The sequence below is a fragment of the Macaca nemestrina genome, chromosome X (genome assembly GCF_043159975.1).
Source record: "Macaca nemestrina isolate mMacNem1 chromosome X, mMacNem.hap1, whole genome shotgun sequence".
Lineage (NCBI taxonomy): Eukaryota > Metazoa > Chordata > Mammalia > Primates > Cercopithecidae > Macaca > Macaca nemestrina.
Window position 1 is genome coordinate 116,585,170 of NC_092145.1, and position 16,951 is coordinate 116,602,120.

Sequence of the window (16,951 nt, forward strand, 5' to 3'; positions counted from 1 at the left end):
AATTTTTTTAGTATGAGTATGCGGCAAATGTTGCATGGGACAATTTATCTTAAAATTTTATTCCTTGCTTATCTGAAATTCAAATTTAACTGTGCATCTATATTTTTATTTGCTCAATATGGCAACCCTCTTTAGGGCAAAGGCTCTCTAGTATTTTCCCTACATCTCCAAGGGCATGTGACACAGAACTGGATGTACAGTCAGTACCCAAATAAGCAATCAGCTGTCTTATTCCTTTAATGTAGGTAGAAAATTATTCTTCCTCCAAAGGTAGGGACAGTGACTATTTATATTAGCTGGTGCAAAGGTACATAATTGTGGTTTCTTTTTCCTTTCCTTTCCTTTCCTTTCCTTTCTCTTCTTTTCTTTTTTGAGACAAAGTTTTGCTCTTGTCACCCAGGCTGGAGTGCAATGGCTTGATCTTGGCTCACTGCAACATCCGCCTCCTGGGTTCAAGCGATTCTCCTGCCTCAGCCTCCCGAGTAGCTGGGATTACAGGAGCCTGCTACCACACCTGGCTAATTTTTGTACTTTTAGTAGAGACAGGATTTTGCCATGTTGGCCAGGCTGTTCCTGAACTCCTGACCTCAGGTGATCCGCCTGCCTCGGCTTCCCAAAGTTCTGGGACTACAGGCGTGAGTAATGACACCTGGCCAATGGTTTTTACCATTACTTTTAATGGCAAAAAACACAATCATGTTTGCACCATCCTAATACTAGTTCATATTCACATCATAGTTAAATCAACTGTGATCTAAAGTAAAGAATAGACTTCCAGGAAATTGTGGAGTTTAGGATATGACTCCTAAATATCACATTAGGAGAGGAGACTGGTCCTACACTGTTTTTGTTTTTGTTTTGTTTTGTGGAAAGATAGGACAGATGAGTTGCCTTTTAGTTCTTTACATTCCAAACTGGAGTTTTACGTAAGGCATTGGTATGTTGTTAATGTAGAGAAACAACTTGTTCTAACCTCAATTATTTGGATAATTAACCACGGAAATTATACCTCAAATAATATTTTTTTCATTGTAGCACTTTGCAATAAATGAACATTTTTCTAGTTCTACAGTGAATATTATGACTGAAAATTACTGAGATTTCTCTAAAATCTCAGCACTTGATGAAATGACTTCACTTGAATGCCAAGAAAGCACAGTTTTTGCAAAATAGCACCCAACCTGATTTCAGCAGGTCAATTTCTATTTGCAACACCAGCTCTGAGTAATGCTTTTTGGAACTTGAAAATGTTTTGTTTCCTGGAATTTACCAGTAAATGTCCCACATATAGCAGAGTACTATACAAACAGGAGCTATGTCACATAAAATGTGACTTCACAATATTTGAGCTTTTTTATACTTGCTTTTCATAGCCAGGAGTTCTGAGTTCTCTTCTTCGCTGTACAAATGGGTGCTGCTGTTAACAGAAGGAAATTTTAGAGATGACATTACTTCCTGTTCCTATTTCGAGACTCTGGGTGTTCTATTCCCTCATCGTTTGAGCCTGCCTGCTGCTGACCTTGTTCTTTGCCTCCAAGGCTTTAGGTAGACTGCAGGAGGGAGGTAACAGAGGGGTTACAAATGGCTCCAAAGATCTTTACCAGCTCTGTGACTCACATCACTAGTCCTCTAAAGATTGAAAGGTATTAAATTTTCATGTGTCTTGAGGAGGCGAAAAGATTTATTTGTATTTTTTTCCAGGGAATTTCCAGGTGGAGAAAAAATAAACCGAATGATTCACCAAAGTAAGAAAGATGGAAACACTTTATTTTCTTTAGACTATAGCAAATCCTCTATTACTCAACCTAGTTGCATAAAGTTACCAACTGGTTGCCAACTTTCAAATCATTTGAGCATAGTAAAATATGCTTAATAAAATTATAGTCAATGTACTATTAAAACATTTTATTCTGAAAATTTTCATGAATTCATACAAGTAGAAAGAATAATATAATAATCCCCCATGCACCTCTCACTCAGCTTCAACATCTGTCACTGTTTTGCCAGTTTTGTTTTATCTACAAGCCACTACTATTTTTTTCCCTAGAGTGCTTTACACCAAATCTCAAACACTGTGTCATTTCATCCTCTAATACTTAAGTATGCATCTCTATTTGACGAGGACATTTCTAATATAACCATCATGCCGTTATGACACATAATATGAACAATAATTTCTTAATGTCATCTAGCCCATATTCAAGTTTCCTCAGCTGTTTCCAAAATACAGTTGGTTTCCTCTAATCAAGATCCAAATAAGTCTACACACTGCATTTGATTGGGTCTCTATAGTGAGCATAATTTTATCTTTTTTCTGTTAGACAATTTAGAAAGCACCCTAGGAGTTCAGAGAATCTTGGAATCCTTAGTATAATCATAGTTTTACTCTACGTGGCCAGATAGCTGTGAAAATATTGTTATAGCATACAGAACATTCTTTTAAAACCAATAATATTTATTCACTTATTTTTAATTGAAAAATAATAATTGTATATATTTATGGAGTACAATGTGGTGTTTTGATCTATGTATACATTGTAGAAAGATCCTATTAAGCCGGCCGGGCGCGGTGGCTCACGCCTGTAATCCCAGCACTTTGGGAGGCCGAGGCGGGCGGATCACAAGGTCAGGAGATCGAGACCACGGTGAAACCCCGTCTCTACTAAAAATACAAAAAATTAGCCGGGCGCGGTTGTGGGCGCCTGTAGTCCCAGCTACTCGGGAGGCTGAGGCAGGAGAATGGCGTGAACCCGGGAGGCGGAGCTTGCAGTGAGCCGAGATCGGGCCACTGCACTCCAGCCTGGGCGACAGAGCGAGACTCCATCTCAAAAAAAAAAAAAAAAAAAAAAAAAAAAAAAAAAAAAAAAAAAAAAAAAAAAAGATCCTATTAAGCCTATTAACATATCCACCACCTCCCCAACTTATCATTCTTTTTGTGTATGGTAAGAATGTTAAACATTCATTGTTTTAGCAATTTTCCAAGTGATGCACAAGAAACCAAAGTGAGACCATAGGCTTTGTCACATTGCTTCTTTCAAAAAGTGTGTAAAGGACTTAGTTGAACTCTGCTGGCTTCCTTTTAAAAATCCTTTAGCTAAAATTTTCCAATTTTAAAATATCCACAGCTCCCCGCCCCCCCACAACTACCTAAACTCAAGACTATCTATTAGAGAAATCACAGTAAAATTTGAAGACATTTCCACCGTAGATTTTTTATGGGCATAAGGTATTTCAAGGACTGGCTAATGGGTCATTTGATTTACTGAGACAGAAAAGGCAACATTCCCAGGAACATGAAAGGCTTCGCCAAAGTAGCTTAGTAGCTAGGCCTGGGAAATTGGGAAACCATGTGACCAGGGAACCAAGAAGGAAGAAATCATGCAGAAGTAACAGAGAAGGCACAGGAGTCTTTAGCAAAGTGGCTCAGAAAGGGTACATGAGCAGAAAAAGTAAAAAAATAATAATAATAATTTTTTTTTAAAAGTAGCCTGAGGAGGGCTAAGAGTAGAAGAGAAAAAGAGCCTGCCATTCTGTGTTTGGTCTGCTCAGGCTGCCATAACAAAATGCCACGGTCTGGGTGGCTTAAACAATGGAAGTCTGTTTCTCACGGTTCTGGAGGCTGGGAAGTCAGAGATGAGGGTGCCAGCTGCTCGGGTTCTGGGAAGGGCTCTCTCCCTGTTCCTGGAAAAGATGCAGAGGCTGGAATGGGCCTGCGTGAACTTGAGGAGGCTTGCCCAAGAAGGTCTACGTTGTGGAATTATTGGGAGTGCTGCTGAAAGCAGGCGAGACTAAAGTCAGCTCACAGGATTGCCTTGAAGCCAGGTAAAGGGTCCTGGACATCTTGTGAACACTACAAGGGCAAGGTTGACCACGTTTGTTCATCTTTTCTTTTGGTACTTCTGCATTTGAGTCAATGTTAGGGAAGTTTTTCCCACTCTCAGTTTATGTAGTATTTCACCCATCACGTTTCATTGTTTTACATTTAAATTCCAGAACTATTTGGAATGTATCCTGGTACACAATGTGAAGAATGGATCCAATTTTATCTTTTTATTTATGGCTATACAGTTATTTTGCTACCATAGGATTTATTAAACACTACATTTAGAGGAAAATTTTAGACACGGAGAAGTCATCTTGAAGGGATACCCACTGGCTAACTCGCAGATAATTTGAGTATGAAAATAAATAAAGTTAGCAATGGATTATAACCCATTGAATAAAATAAGAATCTGAGAGTTCATACTGATATAAATAAGTGAATACATTGAAGGTTTGATGAAGACCAAGGTATTTACATAGTCTCAAAGTACTTTTCCACAAAATGGTTACTACAAAAGTAAAAAGCATAACTTTATAGTAGAAGCCTGGCAGACACTACTATAACCAAGAAATCAAAATTAACATCACCAGTAATGGGACAAATTCAAATTGTGCACCGCAGAACAGGAGGCAATTAGGAGAACACAAATGTGCCTCTATAATACTTCTACCAAATATACACAATAAGAATCTAATAACAAAGAAACACCAGACAAACCCAAATTGAAGGACATTCTACAAAATGTCTCGTAATTATACAAAATTCGTCTAAAGTGTCAAGGTCATGAAAAGTCAAGGCAAGATTGAGAACTATTCTAAATTAAAGGAGTCTACAGAGACTGCACAACTAAAGGCAACATGTGATCCAGGACTGGGTTCTTTTGCTAGAAAGGGTATTATTGACACAATTGGCAAAAATTAAATGGGATAGGAGGATTCGTTGGTAGTTATAATTCATTGCTAATTTTCTGAGTTTGAGGGCCATATTGTAGTTATGTAGGAGAATGACTTTGTTCATAGAAAATACACATTAAAGTATTGGGGGTAGTGATAGAATATAATGTCAACAACTTATTCTCAAATGCTTCAGGGGAATAAAAGGTTCTTTGTACTGTACTTGCGACTTTTCTGTAAGTTTGAGACTGCTTAAAATAAAACTTATGGAGAAATGACAATCTCCATCTTTTCCTCAAGAATTTGAGCTGCTCCTTTTAATTACATGATAAATTTCTATATGCAATTGAATCAATTTCTTTAATTTCCAATCTGTTGAGTATTTTGTCTATTCATGAACTGATGCCACTCTGCTTTAGTCATAGAAGCTTTAAAATATGTTTTACAGGCATCCCTTGTTTATGGATTGGATAATTAATATTGTCAAAATGTTCATACTACCCAAAGTGATGTATAGATTCGAGGAATCCCAATGACATTTTCAAAGAAATAGAATACATGATCCTAAAATTCATATGGAACCACAAAAGACCCAAATTACCAAAACAACCTTGAGAAAGAAGAACAAAGCTGGAGGAATCATGCTTCCTGGTTTCAAACTATGTTACAAAGCTATAGTAATCAAAACAGTATGTTACTAGCATAAAAACAGACACACAGACCAATGAAACACAGAAGAGAGCCCAAAAATAAACCCATGCATATATGGTGAATTAATCTTTGACAAAAGTGCTAAGAAAACACAATCAGGAAAGAACAGTCTCTTCAATAAATGGTGTTGAGAAAATTGGGTATTCACATGCAAAATAATGAAATTGTACCCTTATCATGCACTGTATACAAAAATTAACTGAAAAAGGAATATAGACTTAATTAAATATAAGACCTGAAACCATAAAACACCTAGAAGAAAACAGGAAGAAAAAAAAAAAAAACTCCTTGACATTGATCTTGGCAGTGTTTTGTTGTTGTTGTTGTTGTTTTTTTGGATATGACACCAAAAGCACAGGCAACAAAATAAAAAATAAACAAGAGGACTACATCAAACTAAGAAGTTTCTGCACAGCAAAGGAAACAATCAACACAATGAAAAGGCAACTATGAAATGAGATAAAATATTAGCAAATCATATATCTGATAAAAGGCTAGTATCCAAAATATAAAAGGAACTCATACAACTCAATAGCAAAAAAAAAAAAAAAAATCAAATAACTCAATTAAAAAATGAGCAAAGGACCTGAATAGACATTTCTCCACATAAAACATACAAAAAGCCAATAGACACCTGAAAGGGTGCTCAACATCGCTAATCATGAGTGAAATGTGAGTCAAAACTACAATGAAATATCACCTTATGCACTATTATAAAAAGAGAGAGAAAGAGAGATAAGTGTTGGTGAGGATGTGGAGAAAATGGAACCCTTGTACACTGTTGGTGGGTTGGTGGAAATTTCCACCACAGCTAATATGGTGGTTTCTCAAAAAAAAGAACAACTAAAAATAGAACTGATATATAACCCATATAACCATACAAACCCTTTGTATATATTCCAGGTATATATACAAAGGAAATGAAATCAGTATGTCGAAGAGAGATACGTAGTCTCATGTTCACTGCAGCATTATTTACAATAGCCAACACATGGAATCAACCTAAGTGTCCATCAACAGATGAATGGATAAAGAAAATGTAGTATATATACACAATGGAAAACTATTCAGCCATAACAAGGAATAAAATCCTGCCATTTGTGACGACATGGATGAGAAACTATAGTACATTATGCTAAATGAAGTAAGACATACAGAAAAAGACAAATACTGCATAATCTCATTTATATGTGGAATCTAAAAAAAGTCAAACTCATAGAAACAGAGAGTCGCCACTGCCAGACGCTTGGGGATGGGAAAATGAGATGTTGGTCAAAGGATACAAACTTTCAGATATAAGAATACCTCCTGCTCATTTTCCAGGTAATCCAGGCTGTGACAGTCTCTTGGATTTTGGTTGATTTGTGAGCATAGAATCCTCAGTTCTGTGGGAGTAGACACGTTACCCTCAGCCATAGGCTTTAACTTCCTGTAGTGTCTCTAATTTGCCCTCTCCCATACAAATGAATACTTTGTTTCAACCATTCATAAAAATTGATTTTCTATTACTTAGAAGAGTTCAAGTTAACGCAAGTCCAAGCTATGAGCATCATTTTGTAACGTATAACTCTCCCAGCCAGGAATATGTCTTACTACAGTAGCCATCTATAAGAAGAGCTACTTTTCTTATCTGATTACCCATAGTTACCAGTATCTTGATTGCAATCATCACCAGGAGTCTACATGACATAAATATCTATTTTATAATAAAACATGGAGAGATTATTTAACTCAAGGCTATATAAATGTAACCAAATAATTGATTCTGCATCAGTGAGCTTACACTATGAAGTTAGAATTATATAAAGCAGAAAAATTCATTCAAAATAACTCTGCTCAACAACCAATAATTAGTATTCAGACCCTAATATTTATTTCTAATTTCCTTTTTACTAAAAGAATTGGTGAAAATCCTTGACCCAATGTTCTTGAGAAATGTTTGTTCTGATTTTCTCTCCTTCTTGATCAGAATTTTTGCTATTTGACCTTCCTCTGTGTGCCATACAGTTCTTTTCATGTCATCTGTTCTGATACATCATTCCTTGTTTAGGGCCCCATGTATGAGTTCTAGAAGTATTCTTTTTTATTTTTTTAATTTATTTTTTTTTAGAGATGAGGTCTCACTATATTGCCCAGGCTTGTCTCAAACCCCTGAGCTCAAGCAATCTGCCCACATCAGCCTCCCAAAGTGCTAGGATTACAGGCATGAGTCACCATACCCTGCCAAGTTGTAGAAATATTCTTAGTCTTGACATCAGTCATTGTAAAAAAATTCACTTTGGGTGCAGATTGCTTAGCACTTATAATGCAAATAAGGTCTTGTTTTTCTTCAACATGCTCTACAGCATGTTTGGGGATGACCTCTATCTTTCTGAAGACTTGTGGATTGGTGTCTCTGCCTGACTTTGTATGTTCTGGGGACAACCCCTCTGTAATGTACCCCTATGTTCTCTGTCCTGCCCATACTATGACAATGGTGCCATAAGGAAAAGGGCCTTATTCTGGTTCTTTGGGAGGTAAGAGTCATTTTTCTGTGTGGCTCAGCCTTGTCTCTATAAGCCAGCTCAGCACCTCCACATGGTTGTCGGTCAATTGAGGTGAGTTGTGAATGCCCACCTGTCATTTGACTTGTTCCCTGCCAACTTTACTTTGATCAAATACCTGACCAGTCCCTGGCTCTGCGGTAGGTCTTTCCTTTGGCATCTTAAACCAGCCTGTGGACTTTTCAGTTGGGCCTAGATTGTGTAGCCTATTTTCCTGTGAAAGGCCTTGACTTGAATTGAAGCGATTGAAGCTGGGCTCCTCCAACTTTTGTGCTGCCTGAGGATGTGTGATCCCCCCTAAACAAGTCCTTGGGTCCAAAAGCAAGGTCTTGCTCCACTGAAGGGCCCCCTACCACCTTCTCATTGCCCTCAAGGGAAAGATTTGGATGCACTCAGGTTAGGATCCAAGCTGATGATGAACACCGCACTGGGCAGAACCAGGAGCCCTATAACACTTCCAATTTAACATTATTAAAAAGCCATCCTGGCTGTAACGGCTGACCCTTTCATCACTTTATTCCTCTACATGTGTTTTTAAAAAGATTAACGGAGTCATTGGGGAAAAAAATGGAAAGCTCTGAAGAATCTAATTTTAAAACAAATTTTCTATCCCCTGTCAAGCTTCCAGCATTTAAAAAAAAGGCGAAATGTACAACTCAGATAATATCTGGTTAACTCTGTTCTGCACAGCCTACTTCTTTATTGAAACCGCCTGTAGCATCATGAGACATTCGCTGAAATATCCGTTAATGAAAAACTGGACAGTAAGAAAGAAGTAATAAGAACATTTTATCTCTTTGGGAGTCTTCTAATAAAAAAATGAAAGGAAAGTAAGTTCATTTTAATTGATGAAAGAGACATAGATTTCATCAAGTTGAAGGCAAACAAATACTGCTAGGGGCAAACTGCACTCCTCTGCGCTTTTTGGTTAGAGCTGTTGAGTACTGCTCCATTGGAACATGAGTTGGGTTTATTGTAATGGTCTGTTTCCATATTTAGTTTTCCCAGAATTCACATTGCATCTTATTTATAATGGTATATACCTAATGATGAGCACAATGCCTGACACAGAGTTGTTGCTCAATAAATTATTCTTGAATGGATGAATAAAAGATCATGCATTATCCCTTCCTGCAGGAATTGATTATCTAGTTGGGAGGGGAAGACACAAACATACACAAAAATAAGTGATGATTCCTATCATTGTATTTATTGTTAATCATCTAAGGTTATCATCATATTCTTCACTATTAATTTTGTGGTATTTGTGATGTCATAAAGGTAGCCAAAGATGTTCTTTCTACCTTAGCCTGTGTATGTTTCTTCCACTATTCCAGCCTCAGGCTTGCCTCTCAATTTAGCACTTGCTGATCAGTCTGCCTGGGGTGCTTATCTTCCTCAGTAGTTAATTAACTCCTATTCATCCTCCAAGCCCCAGTACAAATGTCATTTCCTCCTGGAGGTCCTCCATGATTGCCTGGGCTGGGTTATCGAGCCCTGCTTTATATTCCAGGGCAATATTCAGAATTATGCTTGTGATCACTCTTCCTGTATGTCTTCCCTGACAGCGCATGAGCCCCATGAAGGCAGGGACAGACTCCATCCTTTTCATCTCTTCCCCAGGGCTCAGCTTAGCAGGTGTTTAATAAATGCTGGTAAAATGAATGGACACTTTCTTACAAAGAGCACCTTGAAATAGGCAAGGGACTCTAGAGCATGGAGCTGGTTCTCAAAATGATGGGGAGGCAGAGGCCTGGAATAGAGAATGTCATCAAGTGTGTGGTCCATGGACTAGCAGCCCTGACATCACCTGGAGCTTGTTAGAAATGTGTCTTCTCAGACCTCACCCAAAACCTGGGTGATTTGTGTGCACGTTCAAGTTTGCAAAGTCCTCTTTTCATCTGGCCACACAACGCAGATGGAGAAGACAGACCTCGGGAATTATCCCACCTAAGAGACTGAGGGCCCTGAATGGATCTGGATGATTGCCTGTATGTGGGGACAACAGGTGGCTGCTGTTTTTCCTATGACCAAGTCCTGGGGTCTAATTCAATCACCCTGCCACCCTTTTAAAAAATATACCTCATGGAGCACAAGGTAACTGATTACCTTTGTTTGGGGAAAATGCTGTTTGCTAACGAATTTTCTCCAGATACCGTGGAACTGTGTGGTTCCTCTCCTGGCCTCATTGCCAGTTGGACATAGAAAAGGGATTATCAGTCTGCCTTTTATTCAAAGTCTTAGATCCCCAGACCCCTGGCTGACTTGCACTGTTGGAACTAAGCAAAAGAGATTCCAAGAAGATTCCACAAGGATCTCGTGTTAGTCGATTTTGTGCTGCTAGTACAGAATACCTAAGGCGGGTAATTTACATGGAAGAGAAGTTTATTGTATCATGGTTCTAGAGTCTGCAAATTCCAAGATTGAGAGGCTGGCATCTGGCAAGGGCCTTCCCAATGTGTCATCCCATGGCAGAAGGGCAATGAGTGGTTAGAAGGAGTAAGAGGTCAAATTCGCTGTCTCAAGCCCTTTTTATAGTGGCATTAATCCATTCATGAGGGTGGAACCCTGGGTCAAGCCCTTTTTATAGTGGCATTAATCCATTCATGAGGGTGGAACCCTGGGAACCTAAACATGTCCTGACACTGTTGCATTGAGGATTGAGTTTCCAACATGTGGACTTTGGGGGACACATTCAAACCATAGCAGATCCTCTCCATTCATCCTACCTCACCTGGCACGTAATTCACTTGCAGGCTAGGTGAGGAGACAGTATCCACAGCCAAGAAGCCCACAGCTTCAGGGACCTGTGGACAGAGGTGGACCAATTAGGGGATGGCAAGGAGGAGGTCAGCACAAATTGTCTGCAGGGTAAGGTAGCTTCATTCTCTGCATTGGGGACATGAGGTAAGGATCGGGGTTCAGGGACAGGGTCTGACTGTTTTATAACAAAGCAGGACAGATGGAAGTCAGAGGTGGACGAAGACTTTTCCTGTCACCTGTGACTCCGTCACAGAAGTACCCAAACTGTCTTCTGATCTGAGGACAGCAGAAGCTCAGAATACCTTGGTAGCAGGTAGATACAGGGAATGGTGTGGGATGAGACAGAGGTTTGCTTCAGTTTCTCATCAAATTCCCCAGATCTGAAGCCAGCCCCTCTCAGGCCTGAACAGAAGCACTTCACCTGTTTATTTCTTGAAAAGCTACCCTATGTCGCTTCTTCCCACTTTTAATTCTCAGAGGTGGCTTTCCTACTGTTCAGAAGAAATAAACTTCTGTTTTCCCTGGAGTCACCTTAGCTTAAACCCCTATAATCTTGTTGAATCATCCCTATGTTTGGCTAAACCAGGCTCCTCAGACCCACCTTCCAGGGTCACACAGGTAACTTGGCTCGCTGCTTCTGGGGGCTCTGAATCCCACACTGCCCATCCAAGACCTCTTCCCTGCTGCCACCAGTCTCCTGGGGTCTAGTCTCAACAGCTTCCACCAAGGACACACTGCATTGCTTCAGAGTGTATTTAAGGTGCGGCATTTGCGATGCTAGTGAGGACCCTTCCTGACCTAATCACGCAGGGGGAGTGGGGAAAGAAGTGGGTATTTGGAAGGAAGGTGAGGTGGGCTGGGAATGCCAAGAAATGGTAGTACTGTGTGGTGAATCGAAGTGGGTCTTGGAATCTTCCTAGCTTTTCTTTTCTTTTTTTCTTTCTGACTTTTTATCTTCTGTTGTCACTCACTATGTTTTGCTTTCCGCATCTGCAAAATGGATTGTTGTAAGCTTGAACAGGAATCGTGCATAAAGTGCTGAGCACAGTGTCTGGTACCTTGAAACCACTCAGTGGAAGTTTCTTATTATTTGCCCTACACCCAGGGAATAATTCGGGCCCTGAAGGAAGACACCCCAATTTGCCATCCTCCCAGCCGCCAAGCCTGATAGTGCACTAGGGAGGGTGACGAGAAAATACCGTGCAGAAGGCTGAGGAGTGGGGATTCTGGGGCGGGACTCTTCGAGGTCCTAAGTGACCTCTCCGCCCAGGCACCCGCCCTCCCCGGGCCTGGGCGGCAGAGCTGCGGGCGGGGGCGGTGGCCCCGCGCTGCACCCGGCCTGCGCGTAGGCGGGCGGGCGGGGCTGCGCGTCCGGGCTCCCGGGGCGGGTAATATAGCGGCTCGCCGAGGCGCTGGTGCGCGGGGGCAGCGCGCGGCAGGCCGGCTGGCAGGCGGGCGGGCTGGCTGGCTGGCAGGCAGGACTGGGATCGAGGCCCAGAAACCGGAGCAGCGGGCAGCCGGGAGGCCTGGAACGGGGCGAGCGCCATGAGCAACAAATGCGACGTGGTCGTGGTGGGGGGCGGCATCTCAGGTTAGTCGCGGCTGTGCGCCCTCCTTCCTCTTCACGCGCTCGGACAGGTGGCTGCCTGGGGGAGACGCGGGGGGCGGCCGTGGGGCAGGGGCTGACCCTGCAGTCCCCAGACTCTTCATGCACGGGCGGGGCTCTAGTGAGTCCGGAGTGCCGTGCACTGAACCCTCCTTTGGGGGCAATTTTGGGTGCGTTCCTCGGACCCAGAGGCCAGAGGCTGGAAGCCTGTTGCACCTCTGGGGCCAGACTTTGAACTTCTCCCCCAGAAGGCTGCTGGGCCTTCGCTTGCTGGAATTTTCGAAGCCAGGGGAAAGGGGTGGGGAGGTGGCACAAAGGTCAGTCATTTGCTCCAACTTGACCTGGACACTCCCCACCCTCTCTTGGAGCAAGCATGCACCGCATCGTGTTGTTGTCCTGGCATCGGGAAAACGACCTTGAACAGAAGAGGTTGGAGCCTGGCCAATCGATTGCCAAAGACTTTCCAGGCCCTCCTGATTCTTTGAGATTCTGTGATTGTCATGGATCTAACCTGAGGCTGCAGTGCCTTTTTGGCAAATGCCTGTTTTCCTCCTATCCCTCTCCCACCTCCGCTCCACCCCACCCCACTCCTAGTTCGGGGTGGCCAAACGGCAGCTTTGCTCTCTGGCCTAGCCCATATTTGGCAAGGATGGGGACAGACACTAACCCCTCAGCCACAGGGGGCTGTGTACATACCAAGGGCACCGAAAAATAGAAGCCAGAAGAAGGGATGGGGGTAGTGGGGGCACACACCCTCTGTGGAGGATCTGGCAGATCCTATGGGATGGGGTCAGTGGGAATCAACAATGCTCTCAGTACAGCCTGTTTAATGGCCCCCTGGGCATGCTTTGGCCCACCTCCTAACGCTGCCTAGTACTTGAGCAGTAATTAGGACACCTCCAGACCCGTGGATGTGGTGTCTAAGACTTGCCTTGAGGAATTCTCAAGTAGCCTTCGGGAAGTAGGGGCTGGCCTTGCTCCCTGCCAGGAGGGCAGGGCAGAGTTATTCTGACTCTCCTGTGGCTGGAGAAAAAACCAAGGCATTGGGTGTTTGGTGCTGACCGTGGTCCCGTCCTTCTGCCTCTGCTCCAGCCTTCCTCCCCTTTGGGTGGGATCTCAGGCTACCATGTCTGTCTAGCAGGCTCAGGTGAGCTCACCCATGCCAGGCCCTGTGCCTGGTGTTGCAGGTACATAGATGCGTAATCACAACATGCTGAGGTTGGCCAAGGCTGTGTGTAAATTCAGTTTTCTTTCAGCATTTTTGACATTTTCTCTCCTAGAGGAACTTGGACTTAACAGCATACCTACTTAGGTGTTTTAGAAAATATTACTAAGTGCCTCTTGATGCTGCCTTGCATAGCACCCCATCTTACGGAAGCTGAAGTTTCTCTTTTCAGGCCCCCCAAAGTCATTTTCTTACTAAAGTATGCCTAATGGGTTCAGATTTTTCTATTTTCCCTTCATGATTTGTCCCTTTCTGATTTATACTCCAAGCCTTCAGGTTCAATCACATTACTCATGTTAGACTCATCTGGAAAAGGTAGATAAGGGTTTAGCTATTTTTGCAAGCAGTGGCGAAACCTCTGCGTTCATCCTCCCAAACTCTGATCAAAACAAGGTACTGATGAGTAGATCTGACTTTTCTCAAGAACATTCCACGGAATAGGCATTGTTCTAAGAACCAAGAAAGCAGGCTTCCAAAGCCCAGTCTTACTCAATTGCTTCATCTGCTACATGGGGATAACACCAATTAGTCACTGCTAGATTACAGGGCAAGTGAAATAATGTGAGTAAAATAGCTTTGCAGAGTCTGAAACATGGCACAAGCTCCTCAAGAGTTTTACCCATTTATTCAGACAATAGGAATTGAGGGAGACTGTGTAGGGGTTTCAAAAATGGATCATATTGTTCTTGCCCCAGAAGACTTGTCAATTCAAGAAGGGAGATGGGATACTCACAATACAAGGTAGAAGGTGGTGTGTGCCTTGGGAGGGGTCCATTCATTGATTCATTGTTCATTCATTCAGTGAACATTTACTTCCTTTTCCACATTTTGTCCCAAAAGGAATGAAAGATGATTTATACAGGGCCATTGTTCCTGGGACCCTCACAAGCTGATGTGGGAGATAGTCAAGAATAATTACTACTCTTTGGCCTATGACAGGTGCTTTAATAGTGCACATACAAAGTTCTAGGGAAGGTGATTGGAGAGAACATCAAACTCTGTCTGAGAAAATCTGAGAAGAACTCACAGAGTTGGTGACATCTGAACTGTGTCTTAAGGGATGAATATGAATTCACCAGGAGACTAGATGAAGAAAGCATTTTTAAACTAAAGAGCAGCTTGTACAAAACCACAAAACTGTGAAAGAACATGGCAATGTGTAGGAGAACTTAAGAGCTTCATTGTGGAGAGTTGCCAGAGGGATCTGGTGGGAGAGAAAGCTAGAAAAGTCAGTTGGGATGAATTGTGGGGAGACTTGTATGTCAGAAAGGTTTAGATCTTTCTGTGAACAATGAATGGCACTGATGATTTTTTTTTTTTTTTTTTTTTTGAGACGGAGTCTTGCTCTGTAGCCCAGGCTGGAGTGCAGTGGCCGGATCTCAGCTCACTGTGAGCTCCGCCTCCCGGGTTCACGCCATTCTCCGGCCTCAGCCTCCCGAGTAGCTGGGACTACAGGCGCCCGCCACCTCGCCCGGCTAGTTTTTTTGTATTTCTTAGTAGACACGGGGTTTCACCGTGTTAGCCAGGATGGTCTCGATCTCCTGACCTCGTGATCCACCCATCTCGGCCTCCCAAAGTGCTGGGATTACAGGCTTGAGCCACCGCGCCCGGCCTATGATTTTTTATTCACAGAGTGCCATGCATCAAATGCCGTGTGTCACATCTGGTGGTGATATTAGCAAAAAGGGGATATGAAGAAGAGGGAGAGAAGGTTTTGGGAATAGATAGGACATCTAGAGTTGGAGGTTCTGGGAGAGGACACCCAGGGAGAGAAATCTAGCAGTTGGAACGAAATTGGGGTTACAAATGTGTACGATGGAGGTTTTAGTAGATGAAATGGCCAAAATCGAGAGTGTAGTGTATAGAATGTTCGAGTTCGTAGGTGACCAACCCAATGATTTATGTTTTAAAGTCTCTGGATTTGACTCTGGGTTCTAAACTTTGTTAATTATTAAACTTGTGACATTCTGGCCGTTCCCTGATAATTTTTAAAGCTGTCAGCAAATTTTAATCACTCCCTTTGGGATAAACAGAGACGTACTGGGAGGATAGCTGGTTAATACATAACTTTCTTTCTTGATGTTTTAAAAGTTCCAAGATAGTTGTAGACTAACTTTTTAGAAATGTGCATGGTGTATAAATGAGTATTCACTGAAATCTCTTTTACCCGAGGGGCAGGTCATCTCCAGAGACTTGGCAGAGCAATGACATCTCCCACATGGAACTGGACAGCAGCATGTTGCATCTGTCCCCCATCTCTCAGTTTTAGTGTTTGGGTTGGTGGAGCCATGGAAACTATCTTCTGCAATTCTGGAATAGCTCTCGTTCAATCCCCAAAATAAAAGCTAAAAAAGGCAACTTGAAGCAGAAACAAGAAAGTTTTGGCCAGGCTTGGGAGAGGAGATTTGGTCATTTGAGGGTGGCAGCCACTTGTTTGAGATCCCTGGAAGTGTTGGAACCAGACTTCCAAATTGTAACCAACACCTGGTAAGTGATATTTGTGGCAGGGAGAGCAAGACTGGCTGTAGGCTAGTGGTACCGGCTTTGGCAGGGAATGTCAGAGTTGGCTCATAAAGGGTCATGAGTTGAGGTGTGTGGTGGGCAGATGTGGCCCACGTGTTAATGGCAAAGCCTCTTTCTCACCTTTGGTGAAGAAAAATGGAGAACTTCCCTGGGCTCCTGTAACCCACTTGAATGTCCTAAAAAATAATAATTATACGGATGTGCCTGGAAATTTGTATATCCTAGTCAAGGAAAGAATAGACAGAGGTAATACAGCAATATTAAAAGAACGTAGGATTTAACTTGGAGGGCTGAGACGGGAGGATTGCTTGAGCCCAGGAGTTTGAGACCAGCTCTGGCAACATAATGAGACATGGCTCTACACACACACGCGCGTGCACACACACACACACACACACACACACACACACAGCTGGGTAGAGAGGAGTTCACCTGGAGCCCCAGCAACTCTGGAGGCTGAAGTGAGAGGATTGCTTGAGCCCAGGAGTTCGAGGCTGCAGTGAGCTGTGATCATGCCATTATACTCAAGCGTGGGCCACAGACGAAGACTGTCTATAAAAAAAGCCGGGGGTGGGGGGGGGGGCATAGAATAGGTTTTAGTGTCAAACAAGCTAGTTATGAATCTCATTTCCTACGCTTACGTATATGGAACCTTAAAAGGTATATAACCTCCCAGTATTTCAGCTGCCTCATCTTTAAAATGAGACTCATAATGCCTTCCTGGCCGACTTGTTTCAAGGATTGGAAAGAATGCACATGTAGGACCATAAACAGCGATCACTTCAGCTTTGGCTTATAGGTGCCTTACACTACCTTTTTGGAAATATATCCTTGTTTGTCTTGTAGAGTTTTTCAATCTAAGGG

The 16,951-nt window shown here is 42.5% G+C and overlaps 1 protein-coding gene across 1 annotated transcript in view; it reads left to right on the forward strand.

The window, feature by feature from the left end:
- Positions 1–12,123: 12,123 nt before the first annotated feature.
- LOC105463385 (monoamine oxidase B) overlaps positions 12,124–16,951 on the forward strand; it is a 123,881-nt gene continuing 119,053 nt past the window's right edge. The window contains exon 1 of the mRNA XM_011710450.2: positions 12,124–12,324. Within this exon, the coding sequence (XP_011708752.1) occupies positions 12,279–12,324 (46 nt within the window). The 5' untranslated portion in view covers positions 12,124–12,278. The remainder of the gene's footprint in view (positions 12,325–16,951) is intronic.